The 16,954-nt window shown below is 51.0% G+C and overlaps 1 protein-coding gene across 5 annotated transcripts in view; it reads left to right on the top strand.

Annotated features, from left to right (window-relative positions):
* Positions 1 to 1,486: 1,486 nt before the first annotated feature.
* The window catches only part of CPAMD8 (C3 and PZP like alpha-2-macroglobulin domain containing 8), a 122,361-nt gene continuing 106,893 nt past the window's right edge, over positions 1,487 to 16,954 (top strand). For 2 of the 5 annotated variants that reach the window (XM_030936991.1, XM_030936990.1), the window contains exons 1-3: positions 1,489 to 1,778; positions 6,145 to 6,296; positions 7,973 to 7,995. In XM_030936991.1, the coding sequence (XP_030792851.1) occupies positions 1,546 to 1,778; positions 6,145 to 6,296; positions 7,973 to 7,995 (408 nt within the window). In that variant the 5' untranslated portion in view covers positions 1,489 to 1,545. Of the gene's footprint in view, positions 1,779 to 6,144; positions 6,297 to 7,972; positions 7,996 to 16,954 lie in introns of all 5 variants that reach the window. The other 3 variants (XR_004058973.1, XR_004058972.1, XM_030936992.1) reach the window with 3 other exon arrangements.

Here is a 16,954-nt window from a genome sequence, read left to right as displayed (position 1 = left end):
TCCTCACTGCCCAGTCCAGGGCTTGGTGCTGCCTGGGTGATCAGTGCTGGGTCCAAAGGCTGTGGACAGGGCTGAGAAGCCCCTAGAGGACCCACATCCCTAGGGGCAGAGAGGGGGCAAGAGAAGCTTCCCTCGAATTTCCTGGAATGATCAGGAGTTTGTCTGGCGAAGGAAGCAGGTAGAGGAAGACAGAGATTAGGCAGAAGCAGGCAGTGGAGTGAGAACAAGGTGTTGGAGGAACTGGACTGAGGTCTCTGCCATCAAAGCCAGAGTTTGGATTTGGTCTCAATAAACGGGAAGCCCTGGCTGGATGTGGTGGCTCACACCTGTAATCCCAGCACTCTGGGAGGCTGAGGAGGGAGGATCATTTGAGCCCAGAGTTCAAGACCAGCCTGGGCAACACAGTGCAACTCTGTTTCTAAAAATATATACATATAAAAATTAGCTGGGTGTGGGCTTGCACCTGTAGTCCCGGCTGCTCTCCAGGAGTTTGAGGCTGCAGTGAGCTGTGACTGCGCCACTAAATTCCTGCCTGGGCAACAGAGCAAAATTCTGGTCTCAAAACATAAAAATAAAACATAAAATAAACAGGGAGCCCCGAGGATTCCTGGCAGGAGAGGGTGTGGTTAGCACTGGAATTTTAGGAGGACAGCTGGTAGCTGGGGGAAGGGGACTCCACATTGGAGGGAGAGGGTCCAGGACTGGGACATGGTATAGGATGTGCTGCCTGCCAGTGGGACCTAGGACAGCAGGACCATCGCTGAGGTGGCCACACGGGAGGGGCAGGAGGGGACACCCTGCTCTTGGAGAGAAAGGGGGTGCCATCCACCCCTGCTGTATGGGAGGGGAAGGGGGACTCTGAGGCCCAGAGAGAGAGGGGACGGGCCCAAGGGATTTGTGGACATTTTGGGTGGGGGAGAGGGGAGATGAGAGGACAGATAGGGGCCTGGGGCAGATGTGGGTCTGGAAGGTTCCACCCCTGGCTAGACTGTTTCCCCAAAGGATCCTCTGCTCCTCGGGCTGCACGCACCGTACTGGGCACCAGATACAGGCCAGGGCCTGGGGCACAGCGGCCCCTGTGGGATCGAGGTTGCAGGCGGCATCCAGACCCAGCGGCCCCTGGGGAGGGGTGGGCCCGGAGAGAGGGCCATAAGGGGGTGGCTGAAGAGGGAGGGGGCGAGAGGCCAGGAAAGGGGCAGGTTCCAAGTGGACGCTGGGTGGAGAGGAGAGGGTGGTTGGGGGTCGGGTCCGAGGCGGGGCTGGTGGGGACGGGGGAATCCGGGGGCGAATCCGGGTAGGGGGCGAGGAGGCGGGTTCGGGAGGAATTGGGCAGGGCCCGGGTGGGTCGGGGAGTAAGTTGGGGGACGATCGCGGGAAGGGATCGCGGGGGGGGGGGGTGGTCAGGGTCCGGAGATGGGCGGAGCAGGCGTCCCAGGAGGGTGCGCCCAGGAGTGGGGCGAGCGGGGCGGGCCCGGAGACGAGGCGGGTCCGGGGAGGGGGCTGGCCCGGGGCTGCCCCAGCTTGGCCGGGCGCAGAGCGGGGCGCATGGCGCCGGGCGCACTGCGCGGGGGCTTCGAACAAAGGGCCCCCGGCGGCGGCGCGAGGACGGCCGCGCTCGGACCCTGGCCCTGGCCCAGCCCTGGCCCGGCCCCCTCCCCAGACGCAGCGCCCCGCCGGAGCCGAAAAATGAGCTGCGCCCTTCTCTGGCCGTTGCTCCCGCTCCTGCTCCTACTGCTGTCGGCGCGGGACGGCGTACGCGCCGCGCAGCCTCAGGCCCCGTGAGTATCCCCGGCGACAGAGGAGGTCGGTCGCCTTCTGGGGTGGGGGTCGTAGGGACTGGCTCAGAGGGTCGCAGCGACCTACCCAAGGCCACACAGCCTCCGCGCTGGGCTGGACCTGGCCTCTTGTTCCCGAATCGTCTTGGGGAGGGGACGCCCTAAAGTTTCCAAAGTGACTGTGGAGGTACAGGGACTTCCAAAAGCTAAAGGCGCTGAGGTCAGCTCCCCTCGCCCCACCTCGACCCCTTCGTGTGACTCGGGCTGTCATCTTGGGTGGCGATTTCCAGTTGTCCAAGGCATGAAGGTAAGAGGGGCATCTTGGCTAAGAAGTGGGAGGAGAGTGCGAAGGGGCAGTTTCCCATGGGTGGGCGTGGTGAGGGGGAGGAAATGTTTGTTTTGCTTCTACATTTTTCTAGAGGTTTGCTTGCAGGCTTCTGGTGGGTTGATGGCGGGGAGAAGGTGAATTAACTAGCTGCTGGGGAGAACTCTTAAGTTGGCTTCACAGAGAATATTTCTAAACCTGGCAAGTTCTGGTGAGCTCTGCAGGGCTGCGGGTTCAGGGGGGCTGCCTTGGTCTGCACAAGCTCAGCATTTTAGTCCAGCTGGGCGTTTAGGAGGCGGCTTGTTCAAGCAACCCTTGTTTAGGAGTTTCCAGGAAACTGGTAAGCAGTGAGACTAGGTGGGTGTCGTTATTTGCTGTGAGTACCTGGTCCTTGCTGGTTACAGTTTTAAAAGCAAGACAGTCTACTGCGCTCTGAGCATCCAGACTTTCCTCTTCTAGGCTTCCTGAAATAGGAACCCTGCAAATTTTCATCCCGATGCTTCTTTCAAAGCTGACATCCCTTAGAATAATGGTTCTCAGCCCTGGGTGGGGGGGGGGGGGGGGGTGGATTTCTGTCTCCCTGAGGCCATTGGGAAATGTCTGGAGGTATTTTTGGTTGTCACAAATAGGGGGAGGCATTTGGTGTTGGCATCAAGTGGGCGCAGGTCAGGAATGCTGGTAAACAGCTTTTGATGCGCAGGTCAGCTTCCACCGCAAGGAATGACGCAGCCCCACACGACAGACCTTGCCTCCAATGAGAGACCCTGCCTTATAAAGAAGTGTTTTTTTATTTTTATTTATTTTTATTTTTGAGACGGAGTTTTACTCTTATTGCCCAGGGTGGAGTGCAATGGCATGATCTTGGCTCATTGCAACCTCCACCTCCCAGGTTCAAACGACTCTCCTGCCTCAGCCTCCCGAGTAGCTGGGATTACAGGCATGTGCCGCCACACCTGGCTAATTTTTTGTATTTTTTAGTAGAGATGGGGTTTCTCCTTGTTGGCCAGGCTGTCCTGGAACTCCTGACCTCAGGTGATCCACCCACCTCGGCCTCCCAAAGTGCTGGGATTACAGGGTGAGTCACTGTGCCTGGCCCGTTGGAGAGTTTTAAACAGTTCTCCAGGGCGTTTGCCTCTGACTAAAGTCACCCTGGGATCTTACCATCTGTTAAGTGACATGGAATCCCTGTGCTGAGAGACGCACTGGGGAAGAGACGTCCCCAAATGGCCGACCTGGGATTCCAGAGTAGCTGGCCTCTAAACCAGGGGCATGGTTCACCCAGCCCAAAGGATCCCGTCTTAGGAATAGCTCTGGATGCCCACTTCTGTGACCTGAGAGATTTCTGTGTGAGGAATTTCTGATCCCAGAAAGCAGCACAGCTTTGCAGTTGTAAGAGTAATTCTGTCTACACTGACCCGGACATCACTTTCCCCAATCTGGGACCTTCTGAGACCAGCAGGATGAGAAGCCAGTGTTGGCCCAGATGCTAGGGGTGGGTCAGGTGTGATAGTGAATGGCTGGCGGGCATCCCAACAGCTGGAAACAGCTGCAACTTCTGAATGGCAGGGAAACTTAATTTAGTGATGTCAGTTTCTCTGGGCAGTTGGAATAAGACTCAAACCCATATTGTTAGGACTTTCAAAGGTGACGAAGCAAAATGAACACTTATTCCTCACTCTATCTTCTACATTCACCACGTACTATATGTGAGGCTAAGCTCTAGGGATCTACTGGGAGCCAGACAGAAAGAGTATGTCCCTTCTAAAGGATGCCACATTCCTGTGCTGGAGCTGGACAGGACACCTACAAACCCAGGGTAACTGCATGTCCTGGTCAGTGCTGGAGTTATGTAATACACAGCACACACCTAGGGTCTTGCAAACTCCAGTTGGTCCTAGAGTTGGACAGCGCATGTGTGATCCCAGGGGACTGAACTCTGGTAATTATTCAAGGCAGATGGAGCACACTGTGATCACAGGGTCAGTGCATACTGTGGCCAGGGCTGCAGAAAACAACCCAAACCCATTGTTCGTGTGCATGAAACAACACAAACACACTGCATCTTTTGAGATACAAAATTTGTGATGATGTTTTCATGAAGTTTGGTTTATCATGAGTTATTTTATGGATAGTTTTGGTATCTTACCCAGGAAATCTTTGCCTAATCTAAGTATGCAATGACTTTCTCCTTTATTATCTTCCAGTGCTTCTACAAGTTTTACTTCTTCAATTTAGATCTGTTACTAAGATTAACTTTGAGTTAATCTAATTGCATGATGTGAGGCAATGGTCTCAATTCATCTTTTTGCATGTGGATATTGGGTTGTTCTAGAGACACTATTAAGGCCAGGTGCAGTGGGCCTGTAATCCCAGCACTTTGGAAGGCCAAGGCGGCCAGATTACTTGAGGTCAGTAGTTCAAGACTAGCCTGGCCAACATGGTGGAACCCTGTCTCTACAAAAAATACAAAAATTAACCGAGTGTGGTGGTGCACTCCTGTAGTCCCAGCTACTCTGGAGGCTGAGGCAGGAGAGTCCCTTGAACCTTAGAGTTGGAGGGTACAGTGAGCTGAGATCACACCACTGCACTCCAGCTTGGGCAACAGAGCAAGATTCAGTCTCAAAAATAAATAACTAAATAAAAATAAAAAAATATTGAAATGAAAATGTCTCCTAATCTCGTTGCATGGTCCAGTTTTCCTCTTTACCCTCTTCGGATTTCCATCATGCTACATGGTTGCAATTGTGGTGCCTTTGCTATAATGCTCTTGGTGATTGTGGGGACACTGTAAGTGTTTCATGAGGTTACAGGGCCTTTGTAATTTTCCATGGAAGGCTGCAGATACTGGGAGACAGGAGCTCAGGTGGGGAGGACCTGGGTCCTCAGGTCATGTCCCTTAAGGACACCCCAGCACCCTCTTCTGCCCAGCTGTGTGATCTGGTGCATGTTCCTATCCTTCTGAAGCATCAACTGCCCATCGGGAAAGTGGGGGTAGTGCCTCCCTTCCAGAGGTGACTTCACAGTCAATCAGAAGATTTTAGGAAAGAGAGGCCTGCTTTGATTCCATTGGTTTCAGAATTTTTTCTGTTTGAGGCCCTATAGTTTGTTTTCAGGGTTTGTTCTTAAAATGAATGTTGCAAAGAAGCCCTTTGCTTCTTTTTATCAGATTCTGGAGTCTGGCTGCCTGAGTCAGAATCCTGGTCTGTCACTGTTGGGGCTGGTGACTTGACTTCTCCAGGGTTTCCTTTCTCTCTGAATGGGGCTGATGTCAGCACTTCTCATGATGGTGGGGGAGGGGGTGCACTGTGAGGATGAAGTGGTATCCTGCCGGTTACCTGACTTGTGGAGGAGAGTATTTCAGACGGTGGGCATGACATGTGCAAAGGTCCTGGGCCAGATGGGCCGGGCATGGTGGCTCACACCTGCAATCCCAGAACTTTGGGAGGCTAAGGAGAGTGGATCATTTGAGGTCAGGAGTTTGAGATCATCCTGGCCAACATGGCAAAACCCTGTCTCTACTAAAAAGACAAAAATCAGCCAGCCTTGGTGAGAGACACCTGTAATCCCAGCTACTCGGGAGGCTGAAGCACGAGAATCCCTTGAACCTGGGAGGCGGGGGTTGCAGTGAGCCAAGATCACGCCACTGCACTCCAGCCTGGGGGACAGAGCAAGTCTCTGTCTCCAGAAACAAAACAAAAACAAACAAACAAACAAACAAACCTTTTTTTAAAGGTCCGGGGGCAGAAGGAAGTAGTTGAGCAAACAGCCTGGAGGCTGGAATACAGAGAGTAAGAGGGGGTGTGTGATGCTGAAAAATCCAGTGAGGCCAGATTCTTACCCAGCATGGGGACTTCAGAGGTGAATGAGCCAATCCCTGGCCTCAAGAACTGATAGGGGGAACAAACTCCTAGAGCATCAGTGCCAGCCAGGTGTGGTCAGGAAAAGGCAGGAGTCTGCTGCGGGGAGAGCCCTGACCTAGCCGTGGTGGCAGCGAGGCCAGGGGGCTGGGGGTGAAAACTTCACCTCGGATCTCCTTTCCTACAGGGGTTACCTGATTGCAGCTCCCTCTGTTTTTCGCGCGGGTGTGGAGGAAGTCATCAGCGTGACCATCTTTAACTCCCCATGGGAAGTCGTAATCCACGCTCAGCTGGTGGCCCAGGGTGAGCCGGTGGTGCAGAGCCAGGGAGCCATCCTGGGTAGGTCACTTGGGTGCCGGACCAGGACTTCCTCTTCTTTTGCAAAGTGGAGCCATTTGCTGGCCTTCAGGACTGGGACAGTGTGGGTGTTGCTTGACTTCCCTTCTGCCCTAAATCCCCAGGGGCACGAGAGGGAGAGAGGGAGGACAGGTTGCATTCTCCTCATTCTACAGATGGAGAGAGTAAAGCCCAGAAAGGGCAGCTCAGCTCACAGTTCCTCAGCAGCCCTAGTTGTGTGGGTGCAGATCTGGGCAGAATGGGGGCACCCACCTGTGTCAGCTTTGACCAGAGGTGGGACAGGGGACCTGGAGGAGATCACGTGACTCCCTCCGACCTTTTGTTGGGTTTCCAGCACACCTGAACCATTAGACTCAGACCTGGACTCACAGGCCTGTTACTAAGTGCAGCTCAGGCCCTCAGCCAGTCTCTCCCCCTCACTCTTTGGTCAAATTCAGACAGCAACAGCCTCAGCCTCCTGGGCAAGATGGTGAATGAGATCCCTGGCCCAGAAAGCTGTAGTCTCCCAGGGGAGGTAGACTCATTCCTCATGTCGAGAATGCTGTAGCCACAGGAGACACAGACAAGGTCAGGGGCTCCAAGGCCACTGAAGCAGCACTTGTCTCCTGGGGAGGTGTGGTCAGAGAAGGTGAAATGTGGAAGCTTCTAGAACCTTCTAGAAGCCCTTCTAGTCCTAGAAGAACCAGCTACTCCTGACTTGGGTGGCTGGCTAACTGAAACCCAACTCCAGTTGGCTTCTGCAACAGTTTATGGTCTCTCATAACTAGAAAGAAAGTCCACTGGTATTTCTGGCTGGCTTCTTGCCCTACCTCCTGATGCAGCCAGGTCTCCCTTTAAGATCAGGGGAAGCACCAGTTTTCCAAGATGGCTGGATAAAGTCCCAGGATTCCCTCTGATTGGCCTATCTTGGGTCATATGCTCAACCCTGAGCCAATCACTGTGACCAGAGGCGAGGGCTTGTGCTGATTGGTTCATTTTGGGTCATGTGCTCAACCCTGAACCAATCACTGTAGCCAGGGGGAAGGCCTATGCAAATTGGCTTAGAGCTCCAGGAAGGTGGATGGAGGGCTTGGGAGCCACGTGGATTGTGTGCTGGGCAGGTAGCTTGTCTAAGGGAATTGACGATCTGTTAGCAGGAAATGGGATAATTGTTGCTGGCAGGCAAAAATAATAGATACCTAATTGAGTCCTGGAGGCCAGAAACCTAGTACAGTACCACAGATGATTCAGTGTGGGTAGCAGAGTGAGGTGATAGGAGAACAGTCAGGTCCACTAGGGACCTCGGTCACCTCTTCTTTCTCTCCACCCTTCTCCTTGTTCCTCTCTCCTGGTGTTTTCCCATTACTCCCCTCACAGCTTACTTTGGGCAGGAGCCGGGGTGAAGTAAATCAAGTACTTAGGCAGGCCAGCTTTCCCCTGAATAGCTCAGCTTTGTCCATCCCCTCTGGCCTTCAGCTTGTGCCAGCTTGGGGGAAACCTCTGGCTTCTGCCAGAGGCCCAGCCTGGCCCAGGCCAGGCCAGCATGACCCAGGGTGGTGTGTTTGTCCACATGAAACCCGTTTGGGTTAAGAAAGTTTGTGGTTTGTGAGGCTGCAGCTCAGGGAGGCAGGGCAACACGGCTCTTCATTTAACTTGTTTCGTTTTATTTTCATTTTTAGATAAAGGGACAATCAAACTCAAGGTAAGCTGTTAATTTTTAAAAGCATAAACCTGACCTTGGAAATAAAGAATTGAATTGGAATGGAACAAGAGAAATTGCATGTGTTGTGAGAAAAATCATTTTTAAAAAGGAGATGTAAAAAATGAATAATGAGGTTTGTGCCATGCTCACACCTGCAATCCCAGCACTTTGGGAGGCTGAGGTGGGTGGATCTCTTGAGCCCAGGAGTTCAAGGCCAGCCCGGAAAACATGGTAAAATCCTGTCTCTACAAAAAAATACAAAAATTAGCCATTAGCCAGGCATGGTGGTGCACGTCTGTTGTCCCAACCACTTGGGAGGCTGGGGTGGGAGGATCGCTTGAGACTGGGAGGTTGACGCTGCAGTGAGCTTTGATCGCACCACTGCATTCCAGCCTGGGCAAGAGAGTGAGACCCTGTTTAAAAAAAAAAAAAAAGAATAAAGAAATTTAGAAAAGGAGAAATCCACCAATAATCCAGTTTTCATACTTTTCACTTTTTCATGTTTTCCACACATTCTTGTTCATGCACATACATTTTCTTTTCCAGTTTCATTTTTCTTTTCCTAGTTTCATTTAAAGGACACACATCATTGGCCAGGCTCAGTGGCACATGCCTGTAATCCTAGCACTCTGGGAGGCTGAGGTGGGTGGATCACCTGAGGTCAGGAGTTCGAGACCAGCAGTCAGGAGTTCGAGACCAGCCTGGCCAAGGTGGTGAAACCCCATCTCTACTAAAAATACAAAAGTTAGCTGGGCGTGGTGATGCACTACTGTAATCCCAGCTACTTGGGGAGCTGAGGCAGGAGAATTGCCTCAACCCAGGGGATGGAGGTTGCGGTGAGCCAAGATCATACCACTTCACTCCAGCCTGGGTGACAGAGTGAAACTCCATCGCAAAAAAAAATAAGACAAAACAAAACAGAACAAACACCATGGTGTTTCCTATTCCCTCTTATCACATTGCTGTAAACAACTTCTATGTTTCCAAGTCTCTGTAATTGGAATTTCCATCTTATTGTAAACAACATCCTATCGCACCCCTCTTAAATATCAGTTTGCTAAGCCCCCAGCTTGTACAGGTTAGATTTTTTTTAGATTGTTTCAGTGTTTTTTTTTTTTTTTTTTTTTTTTTTTTTTTTTTTTTTTAGATGAGGTCTCTCTCTGTCACCCAGGCTGGAGTGCAATGGTACAATCTCAGCTCACTGCAACCTCTGTCCCCTGGGTTCAAGCGATTCTCATGCCTCAGCCTCCCGAGTAGCTGGGACCTCAGGCACGCATCATCACGACTGGCTTTTTTTTTTCTTTTTCCCTTTTTTTTTTTTTTTTTTTTAGTAGAGATGGGGTTTTACCACGTTGGCTAGACTGGTCTGAAACTCCTGAGGTCAAGTGATCCACACACCTTGGCCTCCCAAAGTGCTGGGATTACAGGCATGAGCCACCCTGCCTGGGCTGTTTTTAGTGTTTTGATACTGTAATCTGTAAGTCGCCAGAATGTTTGTACGTAAAGCTGTATTGGCATTCTGGATGCCTTCTTTAGGGTAAGCACCCAGACAGAAGAATTACCAGCAGGACCCAAGCCTCTCACTGGGTCTTGCTGTGTCCTAGAATACACGGCAGTACCTGTTCATGGAACCACCTGCAGTACATTAGGGATCAAATTTCTCCACTGCTTCTCAGACATTGAATATTGTTATTTTTAAATTATTATATGTAATAAACTATGTAAATAATTCTATGACATGGGTTTTCAAACTGGAGTCCTTGGATTTCAGAGATTATGTAAGCCCCGAAATTGCAGGCATTGAGGGGTTAGCTATTCCTTAACTTTTACCACATGCTCACAGGAGTCTACAAATGAATGGGCTAAATTGAGAATTATTTTAAATTATAATGCGCCCATCTCCGTTGATCAGAATGGAGACTGAGGTGGTTCCTTTTGTGTGAGGTATACCACTAGTGCCTAATTGCTGCGGAGCAGTGGTCTTCTTGCCTTACTTTTTTTTTTTTTTTTTTTGAAGCAGTCTTGCTTTTTCTCCCAGGCTGGAGTGCAGTGGTGCAATCTTGGCTCACTGCAACCTCCACTTCCCAGGTTCAAGTGATGCTCCTGCCTCAGCCTCCCCAGGAGCTGGGATTACAAGTGTGCACCACCACACCTGGCTAATTTTTGTATTTTTAATAGAGATGGGGTTTCATCATGTTGGCCAGGCTGGTCTCAAACTCCTGACCTCAGGTGATCTGCCCACCTCAGCCTCCCAAAGTGTTGGGATTACAGGAGTGAACCATGGCACCTGGCCTCTCCCTTATATTTGATGATAGAACCCTTTCTCTAAGGCAGCAGTTCTCACTCAGGGGTGCTTTTGCCCTACAGGGGACATTTCGTAAAGTTTGGAGACATTTTTGCTTGTCACAGCTGGGGTGGGGGCTGAGCGGTGCCAAGTGCTACTGGCATCTGGTGGGTGGAGGCCACGGCTGCAGCTCAACATCTTACAATGCACAGGATCCCCTACAGCAAAGAAGGATGTGGCCCCAGAAGTCCACATTCAGGAACCCCTGAACCAAAACCCTAGAGCAGCAGTCCCCAACCTTTTTGGCACCAGGGACCAGTTTCACGGAAGACAGTTTTGCCACGGACCAGGGAGCAGAAGAAATGGTTTCAGAATGATTCAGGTGCATTCCATTTATTGTGTGCTTAATTTCTATTATTACATTGTAATATATAACGAAGTAATGATATAACTCACCATAATGGAAGAATCAGTGCAAGCCTTGAGCTTGTTTTCTTTCAACTAGATGGTCCCATCTGGGGGTGATGGGAGACAGTAACAGATCGTCAGGCATTGGATTGTCATAAAGAGCACGCAACCTAGACCTCTCCCATTCACAGTTCACGATAGGGTTCACACTCCTATGAGAATCTAATATCGCCGCTGATCTGATGGGAGGCGAAGCTTAGGCAGTAATGTGAGCGATGGGGCGTGGCTATAAATACAGATGGAGGTTCATTTGCTCACCCACTGCTCACCTCCTGCTCTGTAGCCCTGTTCCTGACAGGCCACAGATTGGTACCAGTCTGTGGCCCAGGGGTTGAGGGTCCCTGCCCTACAGCTTCAATACCTACGGAAGCATAGGGAAAAAAGAGAAAAAATGAAGTCCCTAGAGCTCCCTTTCCTGGCTTCCTGTCATGAGATTTCCCTCCCTCCCTCCCTCCCTCCTCCTCCTCCTCCTCCTCCTCTTCCTCTTCCTTCTTCCTTCTTCTTTCTTCTTCTTTCTTCTTCTTTTTCCTCTTCCTCTTCCTCTTCCTCTTCCCCTTCCCCTTCCCCTTCTCCTCCTCCTCCTCCTCCTCCTCCTCCTCCTCCCTCTCTCTCTCTCTCTCTCTCTCTCTCTCTCTCTCTCTCTCTCTCTCTCTCTCTTTCTCCTTTCCTGGCTTCATGTGGTTTGATTTCTCTCTCTCTCTTTTTGGAGACAGAGTCTCGCTCTCTTGCCCAGGCTGGAGTGCAGTGGCATGATCTCAGCTCACTGCAACCTCTGCCTCCCGGGTTCAAGTGATTTTCTTGCCTCAGCCTCCCGAGTAGCTGGGACTACAGACGCCCCCCGCCCCCACCACGCCTAGCTAATTTTTGTATTTTCAGTAGAGACGGGGTTTCGCCATATTGGCTACTCTGGTCTCAAACTTCTGACCTCAAGTGATCCGCCTGCCTCAGCCTCCCAAAGTGCTGGGACTACAGGTGTGAGCCACTGCACCCAGCCTAGATCTGCTTTCTTATGAGTCAGGAAGCCATGCTCCCTGGAGCAGGTGTTAAGATGATGTGCTGTCCCTGGCCACCACATGATGGAAGACACTCTTCACAGCACAGATGCTGGGAATTTGTAAGAGAGACTAACAAAGGGTTGTATAATTCTGGGAGAGGGGCCAAGGGCTCTTAAGACTAGATTTGCAATTCCCAAGAAAGATGCTTAAGATCCTTAGCATTTGGCCACACACAGTGACTCATGCCTGTAATCCTAGCTACTTGGGAGGCCGAAACTGGAGGATCGCTTGAGGCCAGGAGTTGGAGACCAGCCTGGGCAACATAGTTGAGAGCCTGTCCCCTGTCTCTCCAAAAATAAAAATAAAAAGTTAGCCAGGCATGGTGGCCTGCGCCTGTAGTCCCAGCTACTCAGTAGGCCGAGGTAGGAAGATTGCTTGAGTCCAGGAGATGGAGGCTGCAGTGAGTCGTGATCGCACCACAGCACTCCAGTCTGGGCAACAGAGCAAGACCCTGTCTCTAAAAACAGAAAGAAGGCTGGAAGTCCTTCTTCCTTTCTCTCCCTGTGGGGGGCAATCTGCTCCCTGGGAAGGGGTGAAGCTCTAGGGGCTGCTGTTTGGGGTCGACCCCCCTTTATGTGCTCAGCACAGCCTCTTGCCCCCCACCCTCCCTGTCCCTCTAGCGTACGGTCCTCAGCCCCTCCAGTATTTCCCTCCTGCTCATCCTCACCCTACTCCTGGGTGGCCGGCACCTTTCGTCCCTCTTCAACCTTTGGCCAATGCTGAGATATTTCCAGAAACAGGGCCAGGTGAGGATTTTGGGATTGGAGTAGCAGGTGAGATTTATTGCTCTGGTAGGTCTTTTTTTTTTTTTTTTTTTTTTTTTTTGAGACGGAGTCTCGCTCTGTCGCCCAGGCTGGAGCGCAGTGGCCGGATCTCAGCTCACTGCAAGCTCCGCCTCCCAGGTTCACGCCATTCTCCTGCCTCAGCCTCCTGAGTAGCTGGGACTACAGGCACCCGCCACCTCGCCCGGCTAGTTTTTTGTATTTTTTAGTAGAGACGGGGTTTCACCGTGTTAGCCAGGATGGTCTCGATCTCCTGACCTCGTGATCCGCCCGTCTCGGCCTCCCAAAGTGCTGGGATTACAGGCTTGAGCCACCGCGCCCGGCCTTGCTCTGGTAGGTCTTGACAGGGAAAGTGCCGTCAGAAGAGACCTCACAGGTCCAGAAGGCCGATCCTGCGGGTGGCAGGTAGGCGAGGTCCCTCTGAGAGCAGACAGGAGGTGGGTGGCTGGAGAGAGGGCTGAGATAGACCCTGTGTGGCTGCAGAGAGCAGGAGTCCTAGTGCACCCCGACCTCACCCACGCAATGGTCGTAACAGTGCAGAACTGTGACGATCAGTCAGATAATCCAGTAGATTGTTCCCCGTGATGGTCACTGGGGTCCATCCACCCCTTGAGGGACCACGCAAGTAGATGCTGACATAGGGGTCCTCAGAAGAGGAACACGCCACAGTTGGATGGTTTTATTTTTAAATTATTTTTTATTTTTTGAGATGGAGTCTTGCTCTGTCACCTAGGCTGGAGTGCAGCTGCACCATCTCGGCTCACTGCAACCTCCGCCTCCTGGGTTCAAGCAATTCTACTGCCTCAGTCTCTCTGAGTTGTTGGGATTACAAGTGCCCACCACACCTAGCTAATTTTTGTATTTTCAGTAGAGATGGGGCTTCGCCATGTTGGCCAGGCTGGTCCCAAGTTCCTAACCTCAGATGATCTGCCTGTCTCAGCCTCCCATAGTGCTGGGATGACAGGTGTGAGCCACTGTGCCCAGCCATTTGGGTGATTTTAGGAACAGGGGGTGCACATAGCTCCCCAGGTGATCTGCTGGTAGGTAATGACCACCTGCTGGGTGCCCAGGGATGGCCAAGAGGGTAGCTATCATCAAATGCCAGTCACATAGAGGGAGGTAATACGGTTTGGCTATGTCCCCACCTAAATCTCATCTTGAATTGTAGCTCCCATAATTTTCACAGGTTGTGGGAGGGACCCAGAGGGAGATAATTGAATCTTGGGGGCGATTTCCCCCATACTGTTCTCATGGTGGTGAATAAGTCTCACAAGATCTGATGGTTTTATAAGGGAAAACCCCTTTTTCCTTGTCTCTCATTCTCTCTTGCCTGCCACCATGTAAAACGTGCCTTTCACCTCCCACCATGACTGTGAGACCTCCCCAGCCATGTGAAACTGTGAGTCCATTAAACCTCTTTTTCTTTATAAATTACCCAGTCTCGGGTATGTCTTTATCACCATTGTGAAAACGGACTAATACAGGAGGCATTACTTTTGTTTGTTTTAAGCATGAAAGGAGCTTTTATAGTGCATGACTCACATGCCAGGGCGTTCTGCCCATCTGCTTAAAAAAATAAGAGGACGGCTAAGTGCGATGGCTCATGCCTGTAATCCCAGCACTTTGGGAGGCCGAGTCAGGAGGATCACGTGAGCTCAGGAGTTTGAGCCTAGCCTGGGCAACATAGCGAGACACCATCTCTACCAAAAAATAAAATAAAATAAATTAGCTGAGCATGGTGGTGCACGCCTTCAGTCCTGGCTTCTCAGTAGGCTGAGGCAGGAGGATCGCTTGAACCCAGGAATTTGAAGCTGTAGTGAGCTCTGATTGCATCACTGGACTCCAGTCTGATGACAAAGCAATTGTCTATTGTCTCTAAAAACAAAAGAAAGAGAAAGAAAGAAGGAAAGAAGGAAGGGAGGGAGGGAGGGAAGGAATGTGTAGTGTAGGAAGGATGGAAGGAAGGAAGGAAAGAAGGAAGGGAGGGAGGGAGGGAGGAAATGTGTAGTGAAGGAAGGGAGGGAGGGAGGGAATGTATAGTGAAGAAAGGAAAAGAGGGAGGGAGGGAATGTGTAGGGAAGGAAGGAAAGGAGGGACGGAGGGAATGTGTAGGGAAGGAAGGAAAGGAGGGAGGGAGGGAATGTGTAGGGAAGGAAGGAAAGGAGGGAGGGAGGAATGTGTAGGGAAGGAAGGAAAGGAGGGAGGGAGGGAATGTGTAGGGAAGGAAGGAAAGGAGGGAGGGAGGGAATGTGTAGGGAAGGAAGGAAAGGAGGGAGGGAGGGAATGTGTAGGGAAGGAGGGAAGGAGGGAAGGAAGGAAGGAAAGGAGGGAGGGAGGGAATGTGTAGGGAAGGAAGGAAAGGAGGGAGGGAGGGAATGTGTAGGGAAGGAAAGGAGGGAGGGAGGGAATGTGTAGGGAAGGAGGGAAGGAGGGAAGGAGGGAAGGAAGGAAGGAAGGAAGGAAGGAAAGAAGGAAGGAAGGAAGGAAGGAATTGTGTAGTGTAAGCTCCATTCTGAAGACTGAAGTGTTTTTTGTTTTTTCGGTCCCATCTGTGTGGCAAAAAAACAAACTAAACCAACAAAAAAGCCATCTAACCATTCTAAAACGTATAATTCAGTGGCATTTAGTACATTCACAGGGTTGTGCAACTCCCCCTCCATCTAGTTTCAGAAGATTTTCATCCCCCGCAGAGGAGACCGTGTCCCCATCAGCAGTCACTCCCCACTCCCTTCTCCTAGCCCCTGGCTTCCACCAATCTGATTCCTGTCTCTGTGAATTGCCTTTTCTGGACAATTCAGATCAATGGAGTCATGCACTGTATATGTGTTGTGATTTTTATTTTATTTTATGATTTTATTTTATTTCATTTTACTTTATTTTTTGAGGCAGAGTCTCACTCTGTCACCCAGGCTGGAGTTCAGTGGTGTGATCTCAGCTCACTGCAACCTCTGCCTCCCAGGTTCAAGCGACTTGTGTGCCTCAGCCTCCAGAGTAGCTGGAACTACAGGCGCCTGCCACATGCCTGGCTAATTTTTTAAAAATTTTTTTACGGAGACGAGGTTTCACCATGTTGGCTGGGCTGGTCTTGAACTTGTGGCCTCAAGCTATCCGCCTGCCTCGGCCTCCCGAAGTGCTGGGATTACAGGTGTGAGCCATCATGCCTGGCTTGTGCTGTGATTTTATTTGTATTATTTGTTGATTTTTTTTTTTTGGAGACAGAATTTCACTCTTGTTGCCCAGGCTGGAGTGCAATGGTGAGATCTGGGCTCATTGCAACCTCCGCCTCCTGAGTTCAAGCGATTCTGCTGCCTCAGCCTCCCAAGTAGATGGGATTGCAGGCACATGTCACCAGGCCTGGCTAATTTTTTGTATATTTAGTAGCAATGGGGTTTCACTGTGTTGGTCAGGCTGGTCTTGAACTCCTGACCTCAGGTGATCCGCCCACTCCAATCTCCCAAATTGCTGGGATTACAGGTGTGAGCCATTGCGCCCGGCCTGTGCTGTGATTTTAGAGTGAGGCAAACACGGACACATATACATTATAGATATATCTGGACATGTACATATATATATATATATATCAAGGGATCAAGGTCTCCTTCCACTGCTCACAGGCTATGAATTCACTTGGCAAGAGGGCAGACAGTTCTAACTCTGCAGTGGTGATGAGCGAAAACAGCTTGGCAACTCTGTTGAGACAGAAGAGAAGGCTCCATAACTAGACCAGCGTTTTTCAGCCTCAGCATGGCTGATAGCTGGGGCAGGCTTGGCACAGTGGTTCATGCCTGTAATCTGAGGCTGAAGTGGGAGGATCGCTTGAGCCCAGGAGTTCGAGACCAGCCTGGGCAACAGAGTGAGACCTTGTCTCTACAAAAAATAAACAAAATAAGTCTGGCCTGGTGGTACATGCCTGTAGTCCCAGCTCTTCAGGAGGCTGAGATGGGAGGATTGCTTGTGCCCAGGAGGCCAAGGCTGCAGTGAGCCGTAATTGTACCACTGCACTCCAGCCTGGGCTACAGAGGTAAACCCTGTCTCCAAAAAAAAAGATATGATCGGGTGCAGTGACTCACGCCTATAATCCCAGCACTTTGGGAGGCCAAGGCAGGTGCATCGCTTGAGCCCAGGAGTTCAAGACCAACCTGGCCAACACCTGCCTCTACAAAAAATACAAAAATTAGCCAGGCATGGTGCCGCACACCTGTAATCCCAGCTACTCAAGAGGCCAATGTGGGAGAAACACTTAGCCTGGGAGGCAGAGGTTGCAATGAGCTGAGATAGTACCACTACACTCCAGCCTGGGCGACAGAGTGAGACCTTGTCTCAAAAAAAAGAAAAAAGAAAAAAGAAAAAGATATTTGGGGCAGTTTGCT

This window comes from Rhinopithecus roxellana, chromosome 8, assembly GCF_007565055.1.
Source record: "Rhinopithecus roxellana isolate Shanxi Qingling chromosome 8, ASM756505v1, whole genome shotgun sequence".
Lineage (NCBI taxonomy): Eukaryota > Metazoa > Chordata > Mammalia > Primates > Cercopithecidae > Rhinopithecus > Rhinopithecus roxellana.
Note: the sequence above shows the minus strand (reverse complement) of the source record. Positions and strands in the feature narration are given on the sequence as shown.